This window comes from Helianthus annuus, chromosome 17 (genome assembly GCF_002127325.2).
Source record: "Helianthus annuus cultivar XRQ/B chromosome 17, HanXRQr2.0-SUNRISE, whole genome shotgun sequence".
NCBI classification, from domain to species: Eukaryota; Viridiplantae; Streptophyta; class Magnoliopsida; order Asterales; family Asteraceae; genus Helianthus; species Helianthus annuus.
In genome coordinates, this window is record NC_035449.2 from 38,240,963 (window position 1) to 38,268,752 (window position 27,790).

At 33.6% G+C, this 27,790-nt stretch overlaps 3 protein-coding genes and 1 long non-coding RNA gene across 19 annotated transcripts; 1 reads left to right on the plus strand and 3 right to left on the minus strand.

Annotated features, from left to right (window-relative positions):
- Positions 1 to 343: 343 nt before the first annotated feature.
- Positions 344 to 5,399, minus strand: LOC110923454. Of its 14 annotated transcripts, none has more exons than XR_004886905.1 (8): positions 5,152 to 5,278; positions 4,834 to 4,951; positions 4,537 to 4,668; positions 3,467 to 3,555; positions 3,079 to 3,171; positions 1,900 to 2,615; positions 1,511 to 1,598; positions 354 to 708 (listed from the first exon to the last, which is right to left on the minus strand). XR_004886905.1 is itself a non-coding variant. In XM_022167540.2 (3 exons), exons 1-3 carry the CDS (start codon positions 2,077 to 2,079, stop codon positions 647 to 649), a joined length of 330 nt encoding a protein of 109 aa, XP_022023232.1. In that variant the 5' UTR covers positions 2,080 to 4,530; the 3' UTR covers positions 344 to 646. The 14 variants fall into 14 exon arrangements, 1 of the variants encoding a protein (XP_022023232.1); XR_004886904.1 differs by having other exon boundaries at positions 357 to 708; positions 1,900 to 1,999; positions 2,530 to 2,615; positions 3,079 to 3,555; XR_004886907.1 differs by having other exon boundaries at positions 359 to 708; positions 1,900 to 1,999.
- Positions 5,400 to 6,234: 835 nt separating this feature from the next.
- On the plus strand, positions 6,235 to 9,207 carry LOC118489250. Of its 3 annotated transcripts, XR_004886912.1 has the most exons (7): positions 6,276 to 6,680; positions 6,765 to 7,151; positions 7,664 to 7,829; positions 7,977 to 8,124; positions 8,397 to 8,484; positions 8,611 to 8,724; positions 8,868 to 9,207. It is a non-coding gene; the product is annotated as an uncharacterized LOC118489250 (long non-coding RNA). The 3 variants fall into 3 exon arrangements; XR_004886911.1 differs by having other exon boundaries at positions 6,276 to 7,151; XR_004886910.1 differs by having other exon boundaries at positions 6,235 to 7,151; positions 7,664 to 8,124.
- Positions 9,208 to 18,909: 9,702 nt separating this feature from the next.
- On the minus strand, positions 18,910 to 19,788 carry LOC110924062. Its single transcript, XM_022168104.1, has one exon. It carries the CDS (start codon positions 19,786 to 19,788, stop codon positions 18,910 to 18,912), a length of 879 nt encoding a protein of 292 aa, XP_022023796.1.
- A 6,036-nt stretch (positions 19,789 to 25,824) lies between these two features.
- On the minus strand, positions 25,825 to 27,477 carry LOC110921482 (glutathione S-transferase T3-like). The gene is made up of 2 exons (XM_022165809.2): positions 26,883 to 27,477; positions 25,825 to 26,745 (listed from the first exon to the last, which is right to left on the minus strand). The coding sequence occupies exons 1-2, from the start codon at positions 27,283 to 27,285 to the stop codon at positions 25,997 to 25,999; spliced, it is 1,152 nt and encodes a 383-aa protein (XP_022021501.1). The 5' UTR covers positions 27,286 to 27,477; the 3' UTR covers positions 25,825 to 25,996.
- Positions 27,478 to 27,790: the final 313 nt, after the last annotated feature.

The window sequence follows — 27,790 nt, forward strand, 5'->3', positions numbered from 1 at the left end:
AGTTATAACCATATTGAATGCTTATGATTCGTGTTTATAAATTACCTAGGTTATCACCCGGGAGCTTCCCGGACTCGAGCAAGTTACTTATATTAATCGTACAAAACGTTTGACATATTAAATTATTGTTTGGAAGATCATCCCACTTGTAGTAAGCTTTAGTTTTTATTATAAATCAAATCACAGGCAAAGTAACTCTTTTTAGGCATATGAAGTACCACCACTTGACGCTTGGAAAGTCTTTAATTTAGATATGAATAGTTAGGCCAATAGATCAGCAACAACTTCTGCCAAATAACACTTCTTTAGATCATTTGTACTCCCTTTGTTTTTCACAAGAAAAAAATGTTACATCAAAGAGCACTCATAAGCTAATGATTTAGGTGCTAGAAATTGATTCACGCTCGGTGCATCATTACACCTATAGGCTATTGTAAATGTCATCGAAGGTTAATTGTTCAAATGTTTAATGTTTTCACACATTAACTTGAATAAAGCAAATACAACACTACTAACTCTTTTAGAACTTATATGAACCTGTATGTTACTCAAAATTCCAACCCAAGTTAACGACAACCACGCTACCAGCTTCAATCTCATTACAAACCGCACTTGTAAAGGTGACACTGACCTTGCAATCCTTGTACTAATGTTTCAAAAAAGACCCTTTTGCGGCCTGCCCAAACAAATCAACAGTTTGGTCCTTCACTACAAAAGTAAAAGAAACTTCATTAGATTCCATGCTCTAACATTAACAATCAACAAACACATAAAATATACCACTTATGTTATAAAATGTAAATGGGTCAATACACATAATTGTGTTTTTGTAAATACAGCCAAGCAGTTTAAGTAACAGGATTAATAAATATTCCAAACCTCACCTAGAAGGCTTGACCCACCATCAAATAAGAGACCTGATCAAATCTTAACATTTTGACCTTTTTATTAACTAACCCAAAAGTATTACACTACCATTCTTTTATAAAGCAATACGAATTCAACCCAATTTTTCAACACCTTAACTCCAATTCTACTGGTAGAGCTCGAACCTTTGACCTCAAGGGAAGCTACATCTTAACTCCAATTAATTCGGAAGTCGCACGAAGGAAGCCTATTCGGTTACACTCACCATGCCATAATCCCGACCATTGGTACCCAATTATTCCAGAAACAATAAAAACGCTCTACTCTGGGTTAAGAATTAAGGCCTGCTTCTTTATGTTTCTGACCGAAAAAACCCCCCTTTACTATGCAACTCCCAAACACACCTGTCCTTCCCCACCCCAAGTCCTACAGGAGCCATAGCTTGCAGCAAAAGATTAAACTCAAAATATTTAGCAGTGGATACAAACTTCATCATGTTATCAATAAAATCCAAGTAAAAAAAGCATGAACATAAAACCCAAAATTACTAATATCCAAAAGATTTTATCCGATTGTGGAGCTTTTAGTTCTTAACTTGAATACCATCATTGTTTCATCTATCCCTTTGAAATTGAGAACTTACCTTCTTTTCCCGATGTATTTGAAAACCCATTCATCACCATTGGATAAACCCTGGTTTTTCCCATCTTATTAGAGCATACAGATCCAATCTGGTCATTCAAACAAAATCAATCGGAAAATGATACAAAACAATAAAAGAGACTGTAAGTACACCAAATTACTTAAAATAACAACATTGTGAACTTCCAGTTGGTTGGTAGACATAGTATCTTGCTACCTTTTAAAAATTATTTCTTGATTACAAATTTCTTTTTAATCCGTTATATCAAACCATGCATTCTAAATCAATCTTTTTTCCCCAAAAGTGTAATAATAGGTAGAAATTGCTTCAATACATCTCGCAATTGTTAATAAAATCAATTTCCAGAGTTGCCAAGACCAATTACATACCTGCTGGTCTAATCTTTGCCATGTATCAGACATATAAGACACCGAGTTTGAGCATATGGGACATCGGTATCTGCTAGACAAAGAAATTAGCCTCCATAAACTGCAATTATGTTCCAGTAGAAAATTAACCATTTTAGAAAAACTGAAAATCAATATAAAGATCATGAAATAACTAATCATGGTCGATCAACTCCCTATAGCAATCAAGACGAATGGCATTGTCCACAAACCATGATCGTTGCGGCCTTGCTCTCATTAAAAAACTACCAAAAAACATGTTTTTTTTATCAAAAGTAGATGATATAACTTATAACTGGAATAATACACAATTATAATAATAAACGAAGGTAATATTTTGCCACCTTTAATACAGAACCGTGGCATGACCTATGACCAAATTTACTTTTCTTTTTGCCATAACCATCAAAATCACCATAAAGATCAGCACCAAAAACAAAATATATATATATATATATATATATACATATACAAAGAATTACTGTGAACGGAGAAGAGGCATCGGTTTTGAAATTTGATTTTGACCAAATGAAGATCATTAGTATGCCACTGGACAAAATTCAGTCTATCCCGAGTGTTATACTAAATTCAAAATTAGAGCAAGAAAATTACACTGTGACTGGAGAAGAGACATCGATTTTGAACCGGAGCTACGACGGAAGGAAGGTTGTGAAGACTTCTGTCAACGTCAGCCATAGCTATGGTGGAATGAATGGTTTTAGCATCTAATTCTTGAAATCAATTGACCAAAAAACCCTAAAACCCTTCTACGTGACTCCATCAAGATCGAACAGATAGGAAATTTACATATTCTAGAACAACTCATCTGAGCATGAAAAGCTGACCATTTAATCATTTTCGACATAAACAATTTTTTATGATTCCCAAATCTCAGGGACGATTTTGGCAAAAAAGTAAAACATTTGGATGAAATGGCAAAAAATCCCAAAAATAAAGGACTATATTGTACAAAAAAGTTGTTTTAGATGAAAATAACAAACATGCCCAAACCTCAGGGACGATTTTGGCAATTTACTCTAAAACATAATAGTTATTCTTTTTTTTAGCGGATACAATTCACCAACTAAATCAACTACTAATGGCATAAACACCAAAAGGAAAAAAAATACCAACATTCAACCAAATTTATAAATATAAAACCTGCTTTTCTGGCGAGCTAAATTTCAAATCCTCCAACACATATTTTCAAGCATGGCGTTCCTCTCTCGACGACTCCTCATTGTTTGTGTACATCTAAATATCAAAACAGAAGAGTTATATATATTTGCAATAAAAAAAATTAAGAAAAAAACATAAAACCCCAAATATAGTGATTAAACTTACAGCTTGTATAGCATAATCTCGATGAACACTAATAGCATAAAATACAGAACCATATTATATAGATTTGAAATAAGAAAACTAATGAAAACAGAAAACAAAACATATTGAATAAAAGGAAATCTTTGAATTAGGCCCTGGATACCAATTGCAACCAATGTATCAATAACAGTGGAAGGACAAAAGAAAGAAGAGAAGATTAGCTAACCTCAAAACCGCCTATTAGTCGCGATTTAAGCTTCAGAAACCCAATCTTCCCCCTTTTTCTCAACCACCAACAATCGCCCTCGTACCCACCTACAACCCATTTGCTACTTAATTTGGTGGCCCAACCATAACCTCCTTATATAGTTTAAATTTGCTCATCAACAATGCACCAACAAACATAGATTCTAAAATGGAGATAAATGAAAGTGAAAAAAGTGTTCAGATGAACCATTCCATCCCTAAAGAATAGTGCAGTTCAAATAATAGACAGTTTTACTCATGATTGAATACAATTATCTCAATTTTAACATTCCCATTAAAGTTCTTTCATGCAAAAAACTCATCAAACAACATAAAATACAACTCTAGATGTACTCCTCTCAACATCATGAAACATAAAACAGTTTAGAGATCAAATCTACTTCCAAACATAACCTTCTTTTTCCAAAATCAATAGAATCAAAACCTAATTACATAAAATACAATATGAAAAATAATTTAACCAAAAAACTATACAGAAAATTACAAAAAAGCTATACATATTTACAAAGCTGGTTACAATCAGGTTGAGCCATGTTTAAACGTCAGCTAAGACGTTTGAATATGCAAATTTGGGAATAACTCATTTAACTCCCTATCTGATTGTGATTCTTTATATCCTTAGATATTAACAACTTCTTCTCTACCATATCTTGATACTTAGCTTAAAAGGCATCGACCGTTTTATTAACCAATCCCAAACACCCCCATTTACGCCTAAATCCATCTCAACAATTTCTTAAATAAACCTAACCTATCAACTTAAGACCATAAAGTCAAAATCATATCTTTTGGTAATGTTTTAGTTCATTCGAGCCATTTGTCTGACCCATATGGCAAAATGTTATACGTATGGTATAACTTGTCAGTAACTTTTTCATTTACTTATATTACACTAACTTTTTTTTTATCAAACAATAGAAAAATTAACTTTATCTAAACAATATAAACTTACTATTACTACTTCAAGTCACATAGATTAGATAATCAGGTTCATAACACGATTCCAAAAATGAAGCAACACTCATTTACCTTATCCTATCTCTTCGAAGCCATCTCATATATTAGTTTCTTGAAAAGGGTATTCCTTCTTTCTTTCTTCCGGAAGATTCAATATTTTCTTGTGTAGTTAGTTCCCACAGGTCTTTATCTTTACATTAGCATCTGTTTATGTTAGTAAACTGTTTAAACTCTCATATTCTTCAAAAGTTTTAGTAATCAGGTCTTTAGCATCTGTTTATGTTAGTAATCAGGTTCAATCACTTCACTCACAAAAGTTTTATAAAACTAATCATACGGATTGAGGGAATTAGGATATTAGAAACTTACAATTTATTCAAAGAACTAAAACCAGATCTGAACAAAAAACGATTACGTTTCACACAATCAGAATCCGATCTCATACCCTTGCCCTCAAATTCTTTCTGGATCTTTGAAGTTTGGAGATCTGAAAATCGCACATATAAAAAAAATTAGGGTTTTTGTAGAAACATAGGATTATAAGATTAAAATTTAACATACCGAGATTCACTTCAGAGGGTAACGATTTAGGATGAATAAGAGACATATGAGAATTGCCTCGCTGAGAATTAGGGTTTATGAAAAAAAAACATATGTGGAACAGATTAAGGATCGAAAATAACTTACCGTGTTGCCTTCAATTGATGCTTTCAATCCTTGCTTTAGACACCTAGGTTTGTGATTTGCAAATAAGATATGGAAATATTGAGGAGAGAGATGCGGTGAGAAGATGAAACGTACAGGAGAAGCAGAATAGAGGAAAAGAGAGTTTGGCGCCCATAGTGAATTATCTTGATTAAGAGGTTGTCCACATCATCAAAATGATTGGCTAAGAATAACCCATGTGGCCTAAGAGAATTCATTTAGTATAATAGATAGATTAGCTTTCTATAAGCCCCATTTTGACTAAGTTTTACATAGTTGTACATGAAGCGCCCAACCTTGAGGTTTTTTTAGACTTCCTTGAGTTCCTCACGCCTCCTGATGCGCTTTTTAAAACCAACACTACCAGTTTCTCTTTTCACCAAATTCTCTCTTTACACCAAATTTTCTGATCAAATTTTAACAGGTTGGAAGAATGACTCTTAGTGGTTTGTTGGCTTTGGGATACAACATTGTTCTTTATTATAAACGGGAATCTAATCCAATCATTTATGGAGATCTTTCAATGTCTCAAGAGACCATAGACACTCTTTATGAAAATACATAATTCTCAGGGGCGCAGAAATAGAAAAGTATGTTCTTATTTCAACATTATTTTGTCCTTAACAATGTTAGCATATGTATGTATGATTTATATTCTTTTTCTTAGATGGTTGAATCAGATGCATCAAGACTGGGAATCACAGGCCCTTGGATCATTAAATCATATCTTGAAATGATTTTGGAAACTTTTTTTATATATTGTTTATTCTGTTGTTTTTGATTAATCTATAAAGCGTAGCATGTTTGGAGTCGCGTATAGAATGAAAGTACTTAGGGTTTAGGCAAGTAAAAGTAGTCACGCAATGTCTATATGCGTTAAATTGTTTAATATTACCATTAAGGTATAACACATCTAGAAAAATGGCCACTTTTTGATCCACAATTTGTTGCCTCAGCCACATAATATGATTCACAATTTGATCTAAATGCGCTTTTGCTTTATATCTTTATTTTTTGTGTAGATTGAGAGCGACCTATATACAACCATACATTATAGATTATCATTATAGCAATGTTGTTTTTTTAAATCTTTTGGTTCACTATTTTATAGAAGAAGGTTTATGTTGGCCTCTTTTGATCAGGCTATTTCAAATGCAGATTTTATCTCACTTCATATGTCACTTACCCCTGCTACTTTAAAGGTGTTTAATGATGCAACCTTTGCAAAGATGAAGAAAGGAGTTCGAATCATCAACGTGGCACCGGGTGGAGTGATCCATGAAGTTGCCTTATTGAGGGACCATGATTCTGGTATTATTGCACAAGGAGCATTAAATGTGTGCATGAACTTTACAAGGTGAACTTTCTGCAACTTATGTTAGCGCGCTAATGGTGTAGTAAAAGACTATACTAAGACATTTTAAGAAATCGTAAGCATCACTCGAGACGATTGAGTATAGGTAATTTTAAGAAATCATAAAGTCTAACTTATGAGGAAAGAACCTGATGAGGTAATAAACTTAAATAGTTTGTTGATTTGTTTTCCATCTTTGTTATATTGATTTCTGGTAGTGACTTTGTGTTTGCTTCTTTAGGTTGTAATATTTCAAGATGGGACGTATCTGACTTTACGAGAAGTTTTTGAGAACTTGGATTTAACTGGGTAAAACTAATCATCCGAACTTAATGGTTTGGGAATGATAAAATAAGAAAACGACAATATACATTCTTGATAGATGCGTTCCAGTGGAGGAAGTAACTTTATAAAATTTTAACTGGTTCAGATTATTTTAGTTCAGTTTGTGCCCATTTAGAAGTGTTCCAAGTTAGGCCAGCACCACCCTTACATGTCTCCCCCAACATGACCATTGTCACCACCACCATCACTGTCGTCACCGTTGGACACCACCACCATGGCTGTCATATAGCACCATCGTTAGCCGAGGATCAAGATGCAAGCCCTGCAACAGGCAATTGTGATGGTAAGAAATTGGCTCTTTTCTAAATTAAAAATAATTTTAGTTTGTTCCAAGTTTTGAACATTATGGCTACTTAATTTTCTTATACCTTATTTTTAGTGACGTATAGGTATGGGTTAGTTTAAAAGAAACAATTGGTTTAATTGCTTTAATGAATGCACATTTGATAGCTTTGTGCCCATCTACCCGACTTAGTAACCTAGACGCGCGACAATCCATTTTCGGATTATGTTTGTAGTGTGACGAAATTTGTAATTTTATCTTTGCCTTATTGATAAGTAATAAATAAGTATTAGTATTCTATTTGTAGATTAGGATTGGTAATGTGGTATTACTAATCAAAGGACTATAGATTGGTTTTTTTCTATTTGTTTCATGTTCGGTTAAGAAACCGAGGAAGAACTTTTTTATGATACTGATGCATTATTATCATTTGGTAGAAGATTAGAAAATGGAACAACATATTTTTCTTTTTAAAGGTTAACTCTCATTAAAAGGTTGTATTTTATTTGCAGGAATTTGGTCATCAAGTTAGGTTAGCAACATATGCAAATTTTCGCTCTTTTGTAGAATTGGCTTGTGTAGATTTCTACCGTTTGGGCGGTGATCCGTGTATCTTGGCTGGATGTAAGAGGTCTTTTACCTAAAATTAGTTGTCCAAAATGGCGGATAGGGGTTATGGTATGTTTACAAAATGGGTCAGGTCATATAGTTTGGTTACATAGAACATGATGGGTCGGGGTGAAGAATGTGCGAAGTTGGTTTTTGTGTGGCTAACCACAATATTAATTTTGTGGCGGACTTAAATCGTTTTTTTTTGTTATTTAGGTATTGGTTTAATGTCACCACACTCTTGAGTCATGCTATACCTCACAGTATGAGCAGCATTTACTGGTCAGAGTTAGGCTTCCTCTTGGTGATCCATCAATGAAGGTTCGAGCTGCTTATGATGTACACCATTCTTGGTGAAGATGAGGTTACTTTTTTTATATCATCTTTATAGTATAGTTTTGTAACCACATTTAATACATTAAGTTTTTCATAAATCCAAAAAACGCAAAGACAAAAACAAGGACTTTATTTAACAATTTTGACTAGGAGTAAAACTTACAACATGAATATAGCTTTTAGTGGGTAATTTATGCTGCATCTTTATTATACAAATCACTAAGTAACCTTTTTTTCTAGTATATTGTAATGGTGCGTTTTTCATCATGATAAGCAATAGGATGAGGCTTTTTTGTGCAGGGAGAGGCGGGTTTTATTCTAGCAAATCAGATTATTAAAAGAGCATTGTGTACTCCAGGGGCCACCATTCATAAGTATGACAAGCCAGGTATATGTATACACAAATATGTATATCGTATGTATATCACACACACACACACACACACTTCTCAAACATATTCCACTTTGATGCAATCAGCCAAATACAAAAATGTTTTATTGATAAAACTGCAAGATATGCGAAAGCAACGGAAGATGGGCCACATCATCGTTGTTGGGTCTTCAATGGGAATTGTGGAAGCACAGGTTAAATCATTTCTCAAAGAATAAAGTTCAAAAGAGACTCAAGGTTTGTTTTCTAAAAACATGTGATAGAACTGATTACCTAAATGTACATGTGACCCTTTAAGTTTATGGGTATAGGAATTTGCATCTAAGTTTTACTGGCATGTATAATGTTTTAACTATTAAACATGTTGTTTTAACTACTAGGATACCAGCCCGCTTAATGACAGACTTAGTGTTCACTTAAGGTAAGAACTCAATCCCATGTTTGTTAGTTTATTTTGATGTTCGTAATTTCATTTAGTATACATTATCCCAACATCCCACATAGGAGTTTTCATGCATCTTTAATCTCTTTATACTGTATTTTGTTTTGTTTGAAAACGAGGAAGATTGCAGCGAAGTTTTGTGCTTTCGTCTCTATATTTACTTGAATTCGGCTCTATAAGATGTCAAAGTTTATAATAAATTATAATAAACAAAAATGTATTCCTACCATGTTATGGCACAATCCGTTTAACTTATTGTAGTGCTTATATTTTTTTTATATTTTTATGTATACAACTGGAATGACTTGTGGATTGTAAGTAGGGTTCTGGTCAACCTTTGCCAAAATCGCCCACCATAGGTATGCTTCCTAGATTTGATTTTGATTGAGTGTTTTATTTTGCTTTTGTGATATTTTTTAACCGATTGTGACCCAAATCGTTTTGGCAGTGGTTGTTTTTGTGGTAAAAATTGTTGGATTTTATTGAATTTTAATGCTTTTAATATATAGTTGGAAATAAGATGAGAAAAGTTTTACTTTGAGATGGCAGAATTGTTGTTTTGACTTCATAATCTTTAACTCAATACAAGTAGTTTAAAGTGCTGGATCTGTGGTTGTTGGGAAGTTATATTTTGTTTTGTTTTTTTATAGTTAATTGGAGATCATGCAAGGTAGACGAATGGTATTTAATATTTATGGGGCATTTTTTTATATATGTCTTACAAATGCAGTAAACAGGTCGAAAAGGCCGGCCCGACAAGTTTATACAAATGGAGGGCTGCCATTGAACCATTGTGATGGTTTATAAATTGACTGACCACTTTAATCTACCCTATAACTAGCTTCTTACACTACAAAAAAAATTAGAATTTTTTGGTAAAGCTAAAACTATGACCCCTCGACCCCAATAAAGCTCTGCCTTTGGTTTTGTGGCATGTATATGTATATTTAGATATTGACACTGTTGGTGCAAGTCATATTGGCCAAAAGGCATGAAAAGATCATGAAGGTTTAGTTGACAAAAAGTTAATATGTAAAAGAGATGAGCGGATGTACTATTGGGATGTGCTCAACGGTCTCAAAATATTAGGTTTACCAAATCATAGGTTAACGCTTCAACATTTAGAATTTTTTATGTGTTTAGTTGGTGTTAAGCCACCCGCGAAACTCGCAGATTCTTAGACTAGTATTAATATATTCAAAATATGTACCATAGGTAAAGGTTCTTTGTTCTAAGGCAAATTAGTGAACCTCACTTTCCAATTATACCTTTCTACTACCTTTTAGGACTTTTCAGATTTTTTTACTATGCAATAATATGAGATAATTGGCCTTGATCATGTATCTACCATAGATCATAAGCCATCAACGGCTAATACATAGTTTTCAAGTTTTCTTAACTCAATAGGGTATTCTCCATATCCTTTCTGTATACATGTGTAGAGAAAGGATAATAAGAAAACCCTTACGAGTATAAGAAACTCAATCTCCACCATCCATCAAGAAATCCTATGGTTGAGACTGCATGTTACAAAAAGTAACTTTTTAGAAACATGTAACAGACTGACGAAAGTACGTTTAATAACTTCTTGCCTTTTCACTTTTTTGTCTGACACACTGACATGTAACATGTTTGTCTATTACACGATTTTTTCTATAAAAACATGTAACATGTTTTTTTACATGCACTACACATTGAAAACTCGTAAATTTTAAGTTCGAACAATTTTATTCGTAAAACCTGCAAAATTTGTTATTGAAAACAAAAAAAAAAAGTGTAACATGTGATGTTACATCTATGTAACGACGAAAGAGGTGTAACATATTAAGTTTCTCTCTCTTGACAAAAGTTGTTATATGTCAGAATTCTGAAAAAAAAAAATTGTAACATGTGGCAACATGTGGCCCATCCATAAGGATTCTTGAGTTTTTTGAACTCAAACGGGTTTTTCCTCTATAATTTTCCTATATATATATATATATGTGTGTGTGTGTGTGTGTGTGTGAAGTATACCAAAAAATCCCACATTAGTTCAAACAACTCAAGAAACCTCTATAATTTCCTATATATATGTGTGTGTGTGTGTGTGTGAAGTATACCAAAAAATCCCACATTAGTTCAAACAACTCAAGAAACCCAATGGATGGACATAATTTTGCCACGTGTTGCAACTTTTTCCATAAATCTGACATGTAACAACTTTTGTCAAGATAGAGAAAGTTAATATGTTACATCTTTTTCACCTGTTTACATATATGTAACATCACATGTGACACTTTTTTTTGTTTTCAACAACAGATTTTGCAAGTTTTAATAAGTGCAACATATTCGAACTTAAATTTTACGAGTTTTTAATATGTAGTGCATGTAAAAAACATGTTACATATTTTTATAGAAAAAATTAGTGTAACAGACAAACCTGTTAAATATCAATGTGTCAGATAAAAAAGTGAAAAAGCAAAATGCCACAGTTACTTTTGTCATCTTGTAATATGTTTCTAACAAGTTACTAGTTGTAACATCCAATCTCAAACATATAATTATTAGATGGATGGTGGAGATCGAGTTTCTTGAATTTAATGAACTCATAAGGGTTTTCTTATTATCTTTTCCTATATACATAAGATAGTTCAAATCATCATCATCATCATCATACTCAGTAAATCCCACCAATAGCAAAGCTAAGGTAGGGTCTAAGGATGGTAAGATGTAGACAGCCTTACCTCTACCCTGTAGAAATAGAGAGACCGCTTCCAGCGAGACCCCCGGCTCGATGGTCATTTTACCTCAAGCCTTAGACATAAGACACATAACACTCAACAATCGGCACAATGGTCGATCAGTGCATGTACCCTTTTGTCTTTCGGCTATCAACGCCACCACATGATACATGATTAACTGTCCAACGCTTTTAACGTTATTTTCATGAAAGTAAGTAACATTTAAATTAGTGCAATTTCACTTGTGTCCCTCCCTAGGGGCCCACACATATATACATTATATGTGCACACCGAAAGCGGGCCATACATAAGATAGTTCAAATGAGAATAAATTTTTTTGTAAGAAGAAAAAAAAAAAGAAATTTTAACTAATAAAAATGCTTCATTTTGTTTTGTTTAATATTTGTATTTAATGTTATTGTAAGGGTATATTGATAAACTTACATATATCATTAATTTGTAGTCTTTCTCTTTAATATCTAACTACATTAAATTTGTAATATATTTTCAAAATATATATATTTTTTCAAAATAATTATTTAGAGTGTAGGACAAATTAAGAGGTGTGTATGATAAATTGTGACTTGTGTAGAATAAATTTCAATATGTGTAGGATAAATTTTGAAATGTATATGTTAACTTTTAATGTGTGTAGATGATAATATTTATGACTAACTAATCTGTTAAAGATAATAATGAAGAAAAACTATGTAATGTTTTACAATTATATCCTTTATTTTTATTTTATTTTTTTATTCTCAAATGAACCTCCTCATATATATATATATATATATATATATATATATATATATATATATATATATATATATATATATATATATAGGGGGCTGCTAGAATGAGAACCACCCTGAGTTGTAAGAACCGCGAGAACTACACCCCACGGAGCGCCGTTCGCCATGATTTTTTTTTTACAAGTTGATGTGTGTATTATAAACACAGCCGTAAAAAATCATGGCGAACGGCGCTCCGTGGGGTGTAGTTTTTTACACCACAAGTTTGTTGTTTTTTAATTTTTTTTCTTTTTTTTTTCACCAAACTTGTGGTGTAAAAAACTACACCCCACGGAGCGCCGTTCGCCATGATTTTTTACGGCTGTGTTTATAATATACACATCTACTTGTAAAAAAAAAATCATGGCGAACGGCGCTCCGTGGGGTGTAGTTCTCGCGGTTCTTACAACTCGAGGTGGTTCTCATTCTAGCGGCTCCCTATATATATATATATATATATATATATATATAATATATTTATATATATACTCCTTTTATTGCGAGAACTCGAAAACTCCCAGAAAAACCTCAAACACACACCAATTTTTCTCACATTTTTTGCCTAATCTATCATTTTTAAAATGCAAAAAAAAAAACTTTTTTTGAAAAAAATAAATAAATTAGTATTACACATGTGCAACATGATGAAAATCTAAAAAACGCCAACCCCCAGCCCCCAAAAACCTACCCCCCCCCCCTCCACAAAAAAAAAAAAAAAAAACCCTAAAAACTAAACCCGAAATCTAAATCCTCCAAAAACCTAACCGAAAGATAAAGTAAACCAAAACCTAAACCGTAAGGCTAAGTAATATTGCATCCTATGATAATAGTATTGAAAAAAGTATGACACGTTAAATATTTTTTTATATCGAAAATATACTCGAACGAAACATAACAAAAATTTGTGATCTTATGGTACAAGTTTTTTTTAATAATAACATATGAAGAAGATAGAAATGTTTGAAAAGTTATATATTTTTTTTTAATTTTGTTTCCCCTTCACTAAAAGTCTCATTCCCTTCATTAATAATGAGTTTTCGAGTGAGTCCTAAAACATAAACTTTCATCCTTTTATTTTCTAAAAAATAAAGCACAAAAAATCTAGTAAAAGAATCTAGTACAAAAAATATAGCACAAAAAATCCAGTAAAAAATTCAGCACAAAAAAGTACATCACAAAAAAAATCCAGTATAAAAAAACCACCACATAAAATCCAGCAAATAATCTAGTACAAAAAAATCAGAATAAAAAATCCATCACAAAAAAAATGTAGCACAAAAATGTTATACAACATGGTAATACAACGTAATTTTTTGGGTTTTTTTAGTTGTCATATTTTATATACCAATAGTGAACTCAAATTAAAGATAAAAAGACACTTGATTTTTAAGTGCATTTTTTTAAATTGTCGTATAAAAAGTAAGTTACGAACGTTTAATAAATGGTGGGGAATATACATATGCCTTGCATGTGTAAGAAGAAAGTCAACAAATATGTTATTTCAAATATATACTTCCGCCTTTTTTTCCGACATTTTCATCTTAGTTATTGATTTGAGAAATGAAGGATTAAGGTCCTTTCTTGTTTTCCTTAGGCAAAATTAACTTTTTATTTGATACTACCCATATATGTATTGAAACGGGATCAGGAGAAAACGGTTGGAAGTGTGAAAACGGTGAGAACGGATCCTGGTCAAACACGTGGCAGGGGCGCTAAATGATATGCAGGGGTAGGATTGTCATTGTTCACGTTCCCCTCAATAAGTCGCCTTATATGCAACATATATGGCGTTTTGTTCTTTACGCTTGTTTCAATGGCGTTTTTTTTTCAAAGTAATATTTGAAAATGGCGTTTATGTTTCAGTAGCCTTCTTCATATATCTTTTTTTTGTGCATAACATGTGATTTGGAAGGTACACAAGAAACCATAGAAGATCGCGCGCACACACACATAAACGCTAAAGAAAAAGAACACTTTTCAGTAGGCGTTTTGTTCTTTATGCTTGTTTCAATGGCGTTTTTTTTTTCAAAGTAATATTTGAAAATGGCGTTTATGTTTCAGTGGCCTTCTTCATATATCACTTTTTGTGCATAACATGTGATTTGGAAGGTACATAATAAATCATAGAAGATCGCACACACACATAAACGCCAAAGAAAAAGAACACTTTTGCATTAAAAAAATAGGTGAGGATAAACTCAATAAGATTTTGCTCAATGAGACGGATAAAATCCTCACTTAAGAATTTTGTCCAGCACATTGAGTGAAACTTTATTGAGAACAAAACTGAATCTCCAAGAAACGACATTTGCCATGTGTGGTTTTTGAACTTTCTGGTGTTTTAAATTGAATAGTATTTAGTATATGATGCCGTTTGTTTATATAAGATGTTTTTGGCGCGTAGTTTAGGCTGAAATTTATTATAATAAATGTTAGTAATAAAGTTTTCGTCGTTTCAGTTACTGTTTGTAGTTACTATTTGTTCAGCTTTATCTGTTAAAGCTGTAAGGCGTCCCATCATTAAGTTTGGCGTTTTTGTATGAATGGCGTTTTAGATAAAGATGGCAAAATACAACTAATTAACTTTTGTAAGGAAAAATAATGTTATGGCGTTTTGAAACACACACTTTTTGTGCATAACAAACCATAGAAGATCGCACACACTAGGGATGAGCAAAATGGACCCGGTACCAAACCGGTACCGAATTTACCGAACCGGGTACCTTTTCGGTACCGATTCGGTACCGACTTTTAACATTTTCGGTACCGGTCCGGTACGGTACCGGTTCGGTACCGGTATTTACCGGTTTTTACCCTCAAATACCGGTATCGTACCGGTACCAAACCGGTACCCACTTTTGAGGATTTTCGGTACCGGACGGTACCGAGCTCATCCCTAGCACACACACATAAACGCCAAAGAAAAAGAACATTTTTCAGTAAATAAAATAGGTGAGGATAAACTCAATAAAATAAGGATGTAACGTCACATCATTAAGTTTGGCGTTTGTCTGTTAAAGCTGTAAAGCATCCCATTCAGTTACTGTTTGTAGTTACTGTTTGTTTAGCTTTATATGTTAAAGCTGTAGGGTGTCCCATCATTAAGTTTGGCGTTTTGTATGAATGACGTTTTAGATAAAGATGGAAAAATACTACTAATTAACTTTTGTAAGGCAAAATAATGTTATGGCGTTTTAAAACATATATCAGATATGCACATTGTAAATAATATTCATGGCATTTAGGAACAAGTAGATGCAATAGTCTAAACCAAATACATTTGTCAACATGAAAATTATAAAATGAAAGCAATATATGGCGTTTGTGGCATTTTGGTGTTTTATAACTAATTCGAGAAATAAATTATTTTATTCACGGAAAATTTCACAACAAACCACAGAAAATGACACAAAAAAGAAAAAAATTTCTCAACCAAATCTTCACTGTCATCGGTCTCTTCTTCTCATCCAAATCTTCACTGTCATCAGTCTCTTTTCGTAAAGATTTTGTCCCCGGAACCTTTGAATTTCTTTAGATAGATGCTGATTCCTACACGCCGGGACGAAGCTGATCATTCAGTAAAATATAGTAAAATATGGGGTTTGTTTTTGGTGTGATCTATGTTTGTTGATGGTTGAAGTGGTTGTGTGGATGGTTGGAGACATAGATCGACGCCGTATGTGTGGATAATTTTTTCTGGGTGTGATTGTGGGTGGGTTTTTCACTTGGTTGATCTTTGGTCTTCATCTTGATCTTCATCCCACTCTTCACTGTCATCGGTCTCTTCTTCTCATCCAAACCTTATTCAAGAACAAAGCACACAAAATGACAGATCACTGTCATCAGTCTCTTTATCTTGAAGATTTGTCCATCTCATTCAGTAAAATCTTATTGAGTTAACCCTCACTTAAGAATCCATTCAGTGAAACTTTATTGAGAACAAAACTGAATCTCCAAGAAACAACGTTTACCGTCTGTGGTTTTTGAACTTTTTGGCGTTATAAATTGGATGGTATTCAGTAAAATATGACGTTTGTTTTTTGTGTGATCAATGGAAGGTCCTGAGACGTTGTTTATATAAGATGTTTTTGGCGCGTAGTTTAGGAGAAATTTTTTTATAATGAATGTTAGTAATAAAGTTTCTGTCGTTTCAGTTACTGTTTGTTCAGCTTTTATATGTTAAAGCTGTAAGGAGTCCCATCATTAAGTTTAGTTTTTGTGAATGGCGTTTTATATAAAGAAGACAAAATAAATAATTAACTTTTGTAAGGCAAAATAATGTTACAGCTTTTAGATAAAGAAGGCAAAATCTAACTAATTAACTTTTGGTGTTTGACGTTTATGCCATTTTGGCGTTTTATATCTAATTAGAGAAATAAAGTATTTTATTAGCGGAAAAGTACATAACAAAGCACAAAAATGACACAAAAAAGAAGAAAAAAATTAAAACTCATCGTCAGAAGGCGTTTTTCTTAAATCATGCCCCCCATATATACATATATATATATATATATATATATTGGAGAGTTCAAATGAGAAGAATTTTTTTGTAAGAAGAAAAAAGAAGAAATTTCAACCAATAAGAATGCTTTATTTTACTTCATTTAATATAAGGATATAATAGGAAGTTTATTTGGCTAAGAAGGCTAGGAAGTGATCTTGACCATCCATTTAGTTAATCAAGGGCTAAGATTAAATGATGGAAATTGAAGGGAAAAAAAGAGGCGCGTGAGTTTGTTTAGGGGCATTCTAGTCAATCCAAGACAATAGTTTCTCTCTCCCCTAATCCCCCCCCCCATTTTTAAACGTTAATAACTCTTTCATACGACATTATTTTTTTATAAAAATTGCACAAAAAACGAACGTTTTTTTATCTTTAAAACGATTATACTATTGCTATATTTTCGAATTTTTTTTTGAAAACCCAGTTGCGTAAAACGCAATGGAAAAAAAACCTAAAAAATGACATTTTTCTAAAACGCAATGCACAAAAAATACAAAGAAATATCTTATTTGTAAAACGCAATGGCCAGAAAACACAAAGAAATGTGTTATTTCTAAAACGCAATAGCTTAAAAACACAAAAGAAAGTGTACTTTCTAAAACGCAATGGACTGAAAACACATAAAAATGTGTTTTACCTAAAACGCAATGCACCAAAAACACAAAGAAATGTCTTATTTCTAAAACGCAATGGCCAGAAAACACTTAAAATGTCTGTTTTCTAAAACGCAATAGACTGAAATGTGTTTTACCTAAAACACGATGCACAAAAAACACAAAGAAATGTCTTATTTATAAAACGCAATGGCCAGAAAACACTTAAAAATTTCTCCTTTCTAAAACGCAATGGCCTAAAAAAATAAAAGAAAGTGTTCTCTCTAAAACGCAATGGACTGAAAACACCTAAAAATGTGTTTTACCTAAAACGCAATGACTAAAAACACTTCAAAAATGTGTTTTTCTAAAACGCAATGGCCAGAAAACACATAAAATGTCTTAGTTTTAAAACGCAATTGCCTAAAAATGTTTGTGAATTGTCTGAACCAGGAAGTAGGAGATCAAAAGGTTGTCTACGAATGCAGTTTTCCAGAGGCAATTTACAAAAAGTTAAATTTTCTGATGCATTTTTATCAACCCCAGCCAGGAGCTCTGCCCCTTGGACCCCGCCAGGGGCTGCCGCCCCTGGGACCCTGCTACCAGGGGCGCTGCTCCCCGACCCCCGTTAAGATCGTAAAACGCAATGACTAAATAAAAAACCCAGATCATAAAAATGAAATTAAAGAATTTCTTACATGGATCGAAGTCGGTTTCTTCAACGATTAATGAAATTTGAATGATAGAAACACTTATCAGCTATCGAATCGAACGGATCGAGTGATTATCTTCAAAATCACAGGAAAAACGAGATTTTGTATGAAATTAAACTGGGTTTTCTTCAAAAAAGCTGAAGAACACGTTGATCGGATGTTTGAATCATTGATTGGTGACGAAAGTCGCACTATAATGTAGTGATTATTGAGATAGAAAGTGAAGAAATGGTTGAAGATTATGGGTTTTGAAAATGGTGGGTTTTGAAGTTATTGGGGAGAAGAAGGAAGAAGAAAGGATAAGATTGACTAAAATTGTTGGAAATCAGGCCCTTGATCGAATAAACAAACACGCAATATGAGCAAACTTGTTCGACTCTTTTATTAATTTATCAATGAGTGCACACTAATTACAATGACCCTAACCATCTATTTATACTAAGCTTATTCTAGTCCTCACCCGACTCAAACTCTATTAATAAAATAAATAAACAAACTAGATAAACCTATATAATAAACCTTGATGCCCAAGAAAACATCCCTAGACTAGAATTAGGAAACCTAAATAAAATAAACTAAAATACTTAGCACCCTCCAACTTTTGAGTTATGACAAGATTAATCCCAAAAATCACCCCCAAATCTTGTCAATAACTTTCTTCACATTAGACCCGGTTCATCATCCTCATATCGGGTCAAGTTCACCTCTTCACCTTTCAACTTTGGACACTCGTTGTTATAATGACCATATTCTCCGCACTTATAACATTTCACGTGACTTTTATCCCGGAACCGCTCATTACCATCTCGACCTCTCCCGGACCCACGGCCTCTTCCCCGGCCATGCCCAAAGTCTTCTCGGCTCGAGCTTCCATTGCCACAATGCTTGCACCCGTGCGGTTTTTCATGTCTAGCCAACAACAACCCATCTTGAATGTCCTCCGTTTTCTCGTTGGCTTTTAAGCGCTCCTCATACGCTTTCAACCTACCAACAGCTTCGTCAAATAACATGGTCTCTAAGTCGAAACATTGTTCAATAGATGCAACAATTTGAAAAAATGGTTTGGGCATTGAATCAAGCAACCGTTTCACCAAGTCGACTTCTTCGAGTTCATAGCCAAGGCCTCTTACCTTTGACGCTAACCCGCTTAGTTTCTCCACGAACTCATCAACCGTTTCGCCTTCCTTCATTCGCGAACTCTCAAGCTGCCTTCTTAATGTTGCCAGGCGAGCCGCTCTCACCCGATCTACACCCAAGTACCGTGTCTTCAGTCCATCCCACACTTGCTTGGGATCGGTGTAACTAGCCATCTGCAATACCATCTCCTCGGGAATAACTTGAAACAAGAAAGCCAACGCTTGTTTCGATTTTTCCTGATTTGGCTCTTCACCTAAGGCCCTTTCTTTGACGGTCTCCCATAAACCGTGAGCATCCATTATCGCCTTCACTTTGATCGCCCATACAGAATAGTTTGTTGTCGTCAAAACCGGATACTGGTACGTGATCGAACCACCTGCTTTCACCGGTACTAACGCCATTTTTTCCTTTGACAGCTTCGACTCCTTTTCCGATCAAACCCGTTCAAGAACTCTATTCACCTGATCAAGAAAACAAGCAACCGCTTATACCGTTTTCTTTAACCCGCTAAACGAACAAATCCAAAACCAACTGTTTTAACGGATCTTTCACGTTCGTTTTTCACGCACCTCCGTCGATTAGACTCTTATTACGAACAGGATGATCAAGAGTTGAAGCTGCTTTCGTGACACTTCAACTTTCGATCACAAAAAGATAACAGCCCTTTCAAAAACGAATGAAGCTCTACGCGTAACAACCCTTTGTCGGCTCTGGTTTCGATTGGTTTGTCACCCCAACCGTCCTTCTGCTTGATCCTTCTTTACGAGCTATGACCAACTTCCGTTCAACGATCTCAGAACCGTATCAGCTCTGATACCAATTGTTGGAAATCAGGCCCTTGATCGAATAAACAAACACGCAATATGAACAAACTTGTTCGACTCTTTAATTAATTTATCAATGAGAGCACACTAATTACAATGACCCTAACCATCTATTTATATACTAAGCTTATTCTAGTCCTAACCTGACTCAAACTCTATTAAAGAAATAAATTAACAAACTAGATAAACCTATCTAATAAACCTTGATGCCCAAGAAAACATCCCTAGACTAGAATTAGGAAACCGAAATAAAATAAACTAAAACACTTAGCACCCTCCAACTTTTGAGTTATGACAAGATTAGTCCCAACAAAAATACCCTTCCTCTTTATTTTAAATTTTGCCACATATCCTAATCCTATTGCTTTCTATCCTTTCTAGCCAAAATAAATTTTCTATTTAATCATCACGCTATATATATATTGAAAATCTAGGATTTAACAATGTCTGAATTTTTTGAAATCTTTTTATAAAATCTTTTTTAAACTAAACTCTCTTCAAACTGAAAAACATAACTTAGAAGAACAAAAGTTTATCAAAAAAAATTCGATGTCATAAAGATACAAAACGAGGATATTAAAAATAATGTCAAACAAAACCACACAAGTATGCCTTTAAAAAAGTACATTTTAGATACACGTGCAATCTTTTAATACTTTTGTATGAATCTTCTTAGAAAAGAACTTCAAAATCTTTTTCACTCAACAAACCAATAATTCATTCTTTACAAGCTCATGTACTCACTGGTGAAGTAGTGAAAGACTTGTATTTTTCTTAAGAGATGCATGTTTAACTCTCACAACTGTAAAGTGAGGCACTGGTGAGTAATGATAGGAGACCCAGGAAAATCTGGGTTGGATCCTTGAGCCAAACGGGTTTTACCGGTAATTTCACCGTCGTGCATACGGACGGATGGGTTACTAGGTTTTCCCCGGAATTAGGGGTGGACATGAGTTACTCTCGGAGTACTCCGTTTGTCTAGTGGGTGCCCCGAGAATGCTCGGGATTGATTCTGTTGGCTGTAAAAAAAAAAAAAGTCTAAGAAAACGAAAAGCAGACTAGAAATAGAAATTTCAAGTTTTATTAAACTGAATGTAATGTGCAAGTTTAATGCATGGTATGAAAGAAATGTACAATTGTACATTGTCTACTTCACAATCCGGTTTTAACAATAAAACTATTACGTTGACTACGTATGAAACTTGACTTTCACATCTCCATTTGGTAACATGCTTTATGCTTATAAAAAGGCACACTGATTCATGCATAATAACAAGCTGATTCGATCACAGTTAGACTGTATGTGAGCCGAGTCACATATATAAATAACCCGAACCACCTTTCAAATGAGAAACTACAATTTTCAAAGGAACGTTACAATACACGGCCACACTTGGCCGGCTTGAGATTTTCAACCGGGGGACGGAAGTTACCGGAATTAAAAATTTCTATACAACCGGGAGTCGAAAACGTATATACCAAAAAATTTCTATACGAAAACTACATACTCACCACTACTAAGCGAAAAGTTCGGAGGGTCGGCCCCCTCTCCGCCCTAGTTAAGTTTCGCCCATGGCCATTAGCATGTACTAGCCAGGTTGATTATAGTGGACTAAACGGAAATGAAAAAGCTTAAAACATATTGCATCAAATATTAGGTTTTTAAATATTATAAAAGAAAAACTAACTAGAACATTTTATAGATATTACAATAATTTTTTTTTTTCAGATATTCTTTTGTTCCAATTTTGTTGTTACAAATGTTATTAGAATATTTACTACCAAGTAATTGGTTTTTTATTATATTAGTAGGTTATAGACTTTGTATTACACGAGTAAGTAAAGAAAGTATCTCATGATAGTAAAAGAAGATAAATACGATACAAAGTTGCTTTAAACCACCCATAATAAAAAAAAATTTAATTTCTTTTTATTCAAATATAAAGGAAAACATGATAATTTTGAAATAGATTTACACAATTTAAAAGGCCAACACATCACAAATAATCTTTGCTAATTATCTATATAATAATAATTATTATCTCTCTATATATATAACTTTAGTTGGAAAACTTGCTTGATGTCGCACGTTTTAGCACAGTAAACGGTGTATGCCTTACTAAGTGTCCTTACTATCATATACTTTTGCAAAACAAACGTTGCTCGCAGCAAAGCTCGGGATACTACAACCCTAAGGCCAACACATCACAAATAATCTTTGCTAATTATCTATATAATAATAATTATCTCTATATATATATAACTTTAGTTGGAAAACTTGCTTGATGTCGCACGTTTTAGCACAGTAAACGGTGTATGCCTTACTAAGTGTCCTTACTATCATATACTTTTGCAAAACAAACGTTGCTCGCAGCAAAGCTCGGGATACTACAACCCTAATTATCATTAAAGATAAGTTAAAACTTATAATTTACAAAACTTGAACCAAATAAATTTTTATAAATTTTTTTGAACAGTGAGAATCTTTAACTTGTTGTGAGATAGATCTCACACCCTCCTAAACAGAGGGCTCTAACCCTACTTTAGCCAGACTATGTTGTCATAACTGGGTCCACGTTGGCGTCAGAGTTTGACTAACGGCTTTCCTCGGGAAACCACCACCCACTGCCAGTGGCAGGGGCTTGCGCCGTCACAAGAGAGAATCTCTTTGGCGTAACGCACAGTGAACTAAAACCTGGGGTGGCTTGGGCTCGAACTCTAGACCTAGGGTCTGGGGGAACTAGCCTTCATTGTCTTTATCCATCAAATATGACACTAATGGGGATTGAACTTGGATCTCCAAGGAAACCCAAGTCTTTCCAACCACTAGACCAGAAGTGAGAAGTGATGGATGAACCATAAATAATTTGAAATTGAAAGTTACACATGAAGAATTTTCTAATACTACTAAATCTTAAACATTAGCTTGAGCACATACTTCATCAATGATTTTCACTTTGATATCATGTTTTATTTCTTTGTGTTTTGGCTAGTATTGTTTAAACTTTTTTTTTTCTAAAAATGACCACAAAATTTTTATACTCTTAAGTTTAACGATTTTATTTTTTCATTTTTTTGCTATACTGAATGTTGGTACCATAATGAATCAAACTAATACCGATTAAAACTAAATTCCTGCCGCATCGTGCGAGGGATTCCAGTAATTATTACTTTAAATTATATATTTGTTAATCTTAATAACTAAAACAAATTAAACACATCTCATTGGTTTATCTCACAATGTAAACCTAAGGAGTTATGTAAATATCTTCTATAACAATAAGAAATAACTTAATTATTGATCTTAAATTAAAATCATAAATTAAACTTTAATTTTATAATTATATGAAAATTAATTTAAATTCAAAAATATATTTGGTAATTCTCCGACCTTCGGTAACTATGTTTAGCGATAATTTATATTTATATGTAAGTATATATTAGTAATACTAGTATTAAGCCTTCGCGTTGCAGCGGTTTTAGTAAAACTGTGTCAAGTAGTACCAGTGCTATACTACTATCAGCAATCACCAATATCGGAAAAGCTCGTAAAAACAAAATAAATAAAAGCTGAAAAAATAAAGCCACACGAAAAACAGACGTAAAATCTTTGAATCACGCACGCTCGTTGCAGAGAAATTAAACCGGAACGTAAAACATAGAAATAATAACTAAGTCAATCCAGGACCCGCACGTTGAGACGGGCCAAACGTGAAAAAAATACACGAAAAAATGTTGAATCCTACACGCACGTTATGGTGCGTTGACTCACAAAATTTAGAACGAAACGAAAAACTTGGGAATAATGAAAAATATGGTGGATCAAAATTGAAAAATAAAAAGAGTTGGAGTTAAATTCCAAAAGATGAAAAGCTTTAAAAACAAAGGGTCTAAATTGCAAAAGAGTAAAAGTTTTGGGTTAGAAATGAAAAAAGAAAAAAAAAAACCTATACATGAGGTACAACACCATTAATTAAAAAAAATCAAAAATTTTGTTTTTGTAAAACTTGAATAAACGATTATATTAGTAGAGTAAACTCTATTTAATGGTTAAATAATTATTTATTATCGGCATAATACACAATATGGTTTCAAACTATTTGTTATTTTTTTATTAGTTTAAGATTTATGAATTAGTTAATTTCATATTAATTCAAGAGATATTAATAACTAGTAGGAGTCCCCGCACGATGTGGTGGGAACTCGGTCAGTATCAAAACCTTCGTGAGTTGTCGAAAAAAGACATTGACACGTATTTTACAACGATTGAAAACCATAAAAACGAATACCAGTACCAATACTAGTTCTAATAATACCGATATCGGTATCGATGTTATTTAATCGGACTCAGTTTGGTTTGATATGGTACTGGTGAGGTACTATACCTTATTTAACTCTGTTAAAAAAATAACAATTATGTATTTAGTTTTGTTTTTTAATAAGTTGACGAACCCAAATTATAAAAGAAAAATCAAATTATGTGGTAAAGATGTATACATTATATAGTATAAAAGCTAAAACCGAAACTTAAAAAAATATATATAACTACAATATATATATTAAATAAATGAACTTCACATCATCTAATTTATGAACAGATTGCTAAAAGGTTTTGCATGTCCAAATGTATATGGTAAGCTTTATATTATAGCTTGTTTATACTCTGTATAATTAAATGGATTTAAAAACTCAAAAAACAAAATATAAATACTAAAAAAAAAAACAAATATAAATAAATAATACATGTAGTTTGGACTTTAATGTTGTGTTCCAGAGATCCACTTAACAGGGGGAGAGGAGGGAAAATGGGGGTTTTTTTGCCTGATAATAGTCTTTCCAATTTGGAAAGACATGGAGGGGAGGGGAGGGATTTTTAACTCGGAAACACACCCTAAGTATTCATGACCTGCTTTAAACTGGTGGAGCACAAAAAAGGAATAAGTGGCAGAATTGTAATTTGTATTCAACTATTGTCCAATTAATTTACTGTTTCTAAGGCCATTCATCAAATGTTATATTATAGAATTTATTAGATATTAGATTTAGATATTTATAATATTATTAATTGAATTTATTAATATCAAAATAAAGATAAAGATAAAGATAAGTGATATCTATATATTGGTTATTAATATTAAAGAAATATATTAAACAATATTAAAAAATATAAATAAAATTTATGACACTTGAAGGAGAGAATGCCATGTGGCATTATTTGTAGTCTTTTATTAATATTTAGAATTAGAATTAGAATTTAGATAAGATATGCTAGATATGAATAATATTATTAATAAATTGAAGGAAATAATGAGACGTAGAATCGTTTATTGGATGCAGGATCGATACAAATGTCATATTAGAATATTTCCAAACTACTTAACCTTACACTCTTGTAGTAGACTACTAATTTGTATACCTACATTTTTAAATACAACAATATACCAAAATAAGTATTGTCACCACTTATACCACCCGTAGTGGTAAACAAGAATAATGCCCCTAATATGGGGCATTATACGTCACGTGTCAGCCTAGTCACACATGGGGCATTATAGAAAAATAGGTGTAGTGGGGCATTATCCCAATAATGCCCACTCAATCATTTGACAATTATTTTTTTTTTTAAAATATAAAAGATAAAGACTTCATTAATTTAAAATAAAAATTACAATACTTGAAAAAAAATACAAAAAAAAAACAGAAAATTAAAAAAACCGAAAAAAAAAACAGAAAATTATAAAAACCGAAAAAAAAAACAGAAAAAAAAATAAAAAAACTAGATGATCTAAAGTCCATATTTTTCTCGTATTTTTTGGCGACGCATTTGAGCCAAGATCAACGCGTCGCCTTGGAGGTGGTCGATCGGTTTGGACAAAAACTCGATGTCCTTTTCCATTTGTCGCGCCTCTTGCAACTCGTTGAACTTTTTGGTTTCAACTACTCGGTCTTTCATAATCTCCCAACGTTTGTGGCCGAGGTCGCGAATATCTTGGAGACGACGGTTCATCTCCTCGAAATCATCCTTTAGGTCGAGATCGGAAGACGACTCGACCGTTTTTTTCCCGGTTCCCTTTCTTCTACCGGTGGGTCGGACCAACTCTTCTTGAATTTGCTCGTCAACGTCCAACGTTTCATTTAAATCAACATTACGGGCATCGGATGTCGGAGTTGACGGGTCGGCGGAGGATGATGTTTTTGACCTTTTAGCCCGGCGTCTACTACTTGACGTCATTGGATTAACAAGCGCCCACTTTGGACTTTTTCGTAGTAGCTCCCAACACTTATAGTACGTGAAAGGGCTTTTCGTCCTATCGAACTCCTCCAAAGTCTTTGTTAAAACCCCGACGTCACATTCACCGCTCGGGCGATTATCGTAGTTACGTTGGTAAACTTCTTGAAACGCGTGACATTTGTTGTTGATGTCGGTCCATTTGCTAGAAATTGAATCCTTGTCCCGATGTTCGCCTTGACCCCACGAGCTAAAAAAGAGTGCACGCACCCTATCCCAAAAAACGGGGCCCGTTTGAAAGTTTGCTACAAATTTAAAAACAAAAAATATAAATATAAGTTGAAATTATAAATATAAAAAACAGAAAAAAAAAACAGAATATAAAAAAACAGAAAAAAAAAGAATAAAAATCTGAAAAAAAAATAAAAAAAAAATAACTTACCGGTATCTTCGTCCTCCGAAATATCGAGCCACGCCCGAGTCAACGTGTATTCCTCGTCCTTCGTCCATTTAATGGTTGTTTTTGCACGTCGAGGTTCATCCTTTTCCTTCTTCTTATGCGACCTTCTGCCGCGTTTCGATTTGTCTTGCACCGGTTCGGGTTGCGACTCCGGCACGACCTCGACATCGGGTTCGGATTCGGGTTCGGGTTGTGACGGTTGTGACCCGCCGGCTTGACCAAAGCCGTAGGTGGGAGGAACAAACGGAGGGGCGCCACTCAAGTAAGCCGCGTAACTTAAAAAGCTCGGGTCCATGTCTTGTAGGTTGTACGGGGTTTGCGGTTGGGTTGTGTTCGGGTTCGTGGGTCTTGCGGGGCCACCAAACGGGGGTCGGTATGGATGCATGCTTGTAAAAAAATAGGAGAAAGTGGATGTTTTTTTATAAAGTAATAGAAGAGAGTGGGTGAGAAAGTAGTAGAAATTTTATAAAAAATTGGAGAAAAAGGATTGATATATATATAGTGGGTAAAATTTAAAATTAAAAAAAAAATAATAAATCACTTTTGACCGTTGCCAAACGGTCGAATTTTGCCCCCCTTTCCAATTTTCAGCGTTTTTAAAACCACGCCGGCCTCAATTTTTTTCAAAAAAAACGCCCGGAAACGCCCCATGTAGTGGGGATTCCGGCGTTTTCCGGCGTTTTTTTTCAATTTTTTTTAAAAAAAACGCCCCGTTACGGGCAGACTTAGTTTTCAAGTCATCTACCATACACACACTTTTTGGTCTCCTGTTTTATCATGATTCTTGTCAACTCCTCCTTAACATCATACAATGTTCCATGACAAATATAGAATCTTTATGCATGAAACATATCACGCACATAACGCGCCGGGGCGTAGTTTAGTGCAAA

Excerpts from the sequence above, each read along its gene's own strand:
- LOC110924062 (XM_022168104.1), bottom strand. The coding sequence starts at position 19,788 with ATGGCGTTAGTACCGGTGAAAGCAGGTGGTTCGATCACGTACCAGTAT.
- LOC110921482 (XM_022165809.2), bottom strand. The coding sequence starts at position 27,285 with ATGCATCCATACCGACCCCCGTTTGGTGGCCCCGCAAGACCCACGAAC. Across the intron at positions 26,746-26,882 it reads TTCGGAGGACGAAGATACCG|CAAACTTTCAAACGGGCCCC; the intron begins GTAAGTTATTTT and ends TTAAATTTGTAG.
- LOC110923454 (XM_022167540.2), bottom strand. The coding sequence starts at position 2,079 with ATGATTAGTTATTTCATGATCTTTATATTGATTTTCAGTTTTTCTAAA. Across the intron at positions 1,599-1,899 it reads GGCAAAGATTAGACCAGCAG|ATTGGATCTGTATGCTCTAA; the intron begins GTATGTAATTGG and ends TTGAATGACCAG. Across the intron at positions 709-1,510 it reads AAATACATCGGGAAAAGAAG|TGAAGGACCAAACTGTTGAT; the intron begins GTAAGTTCTCAA and ends TTACTTTTGTAG.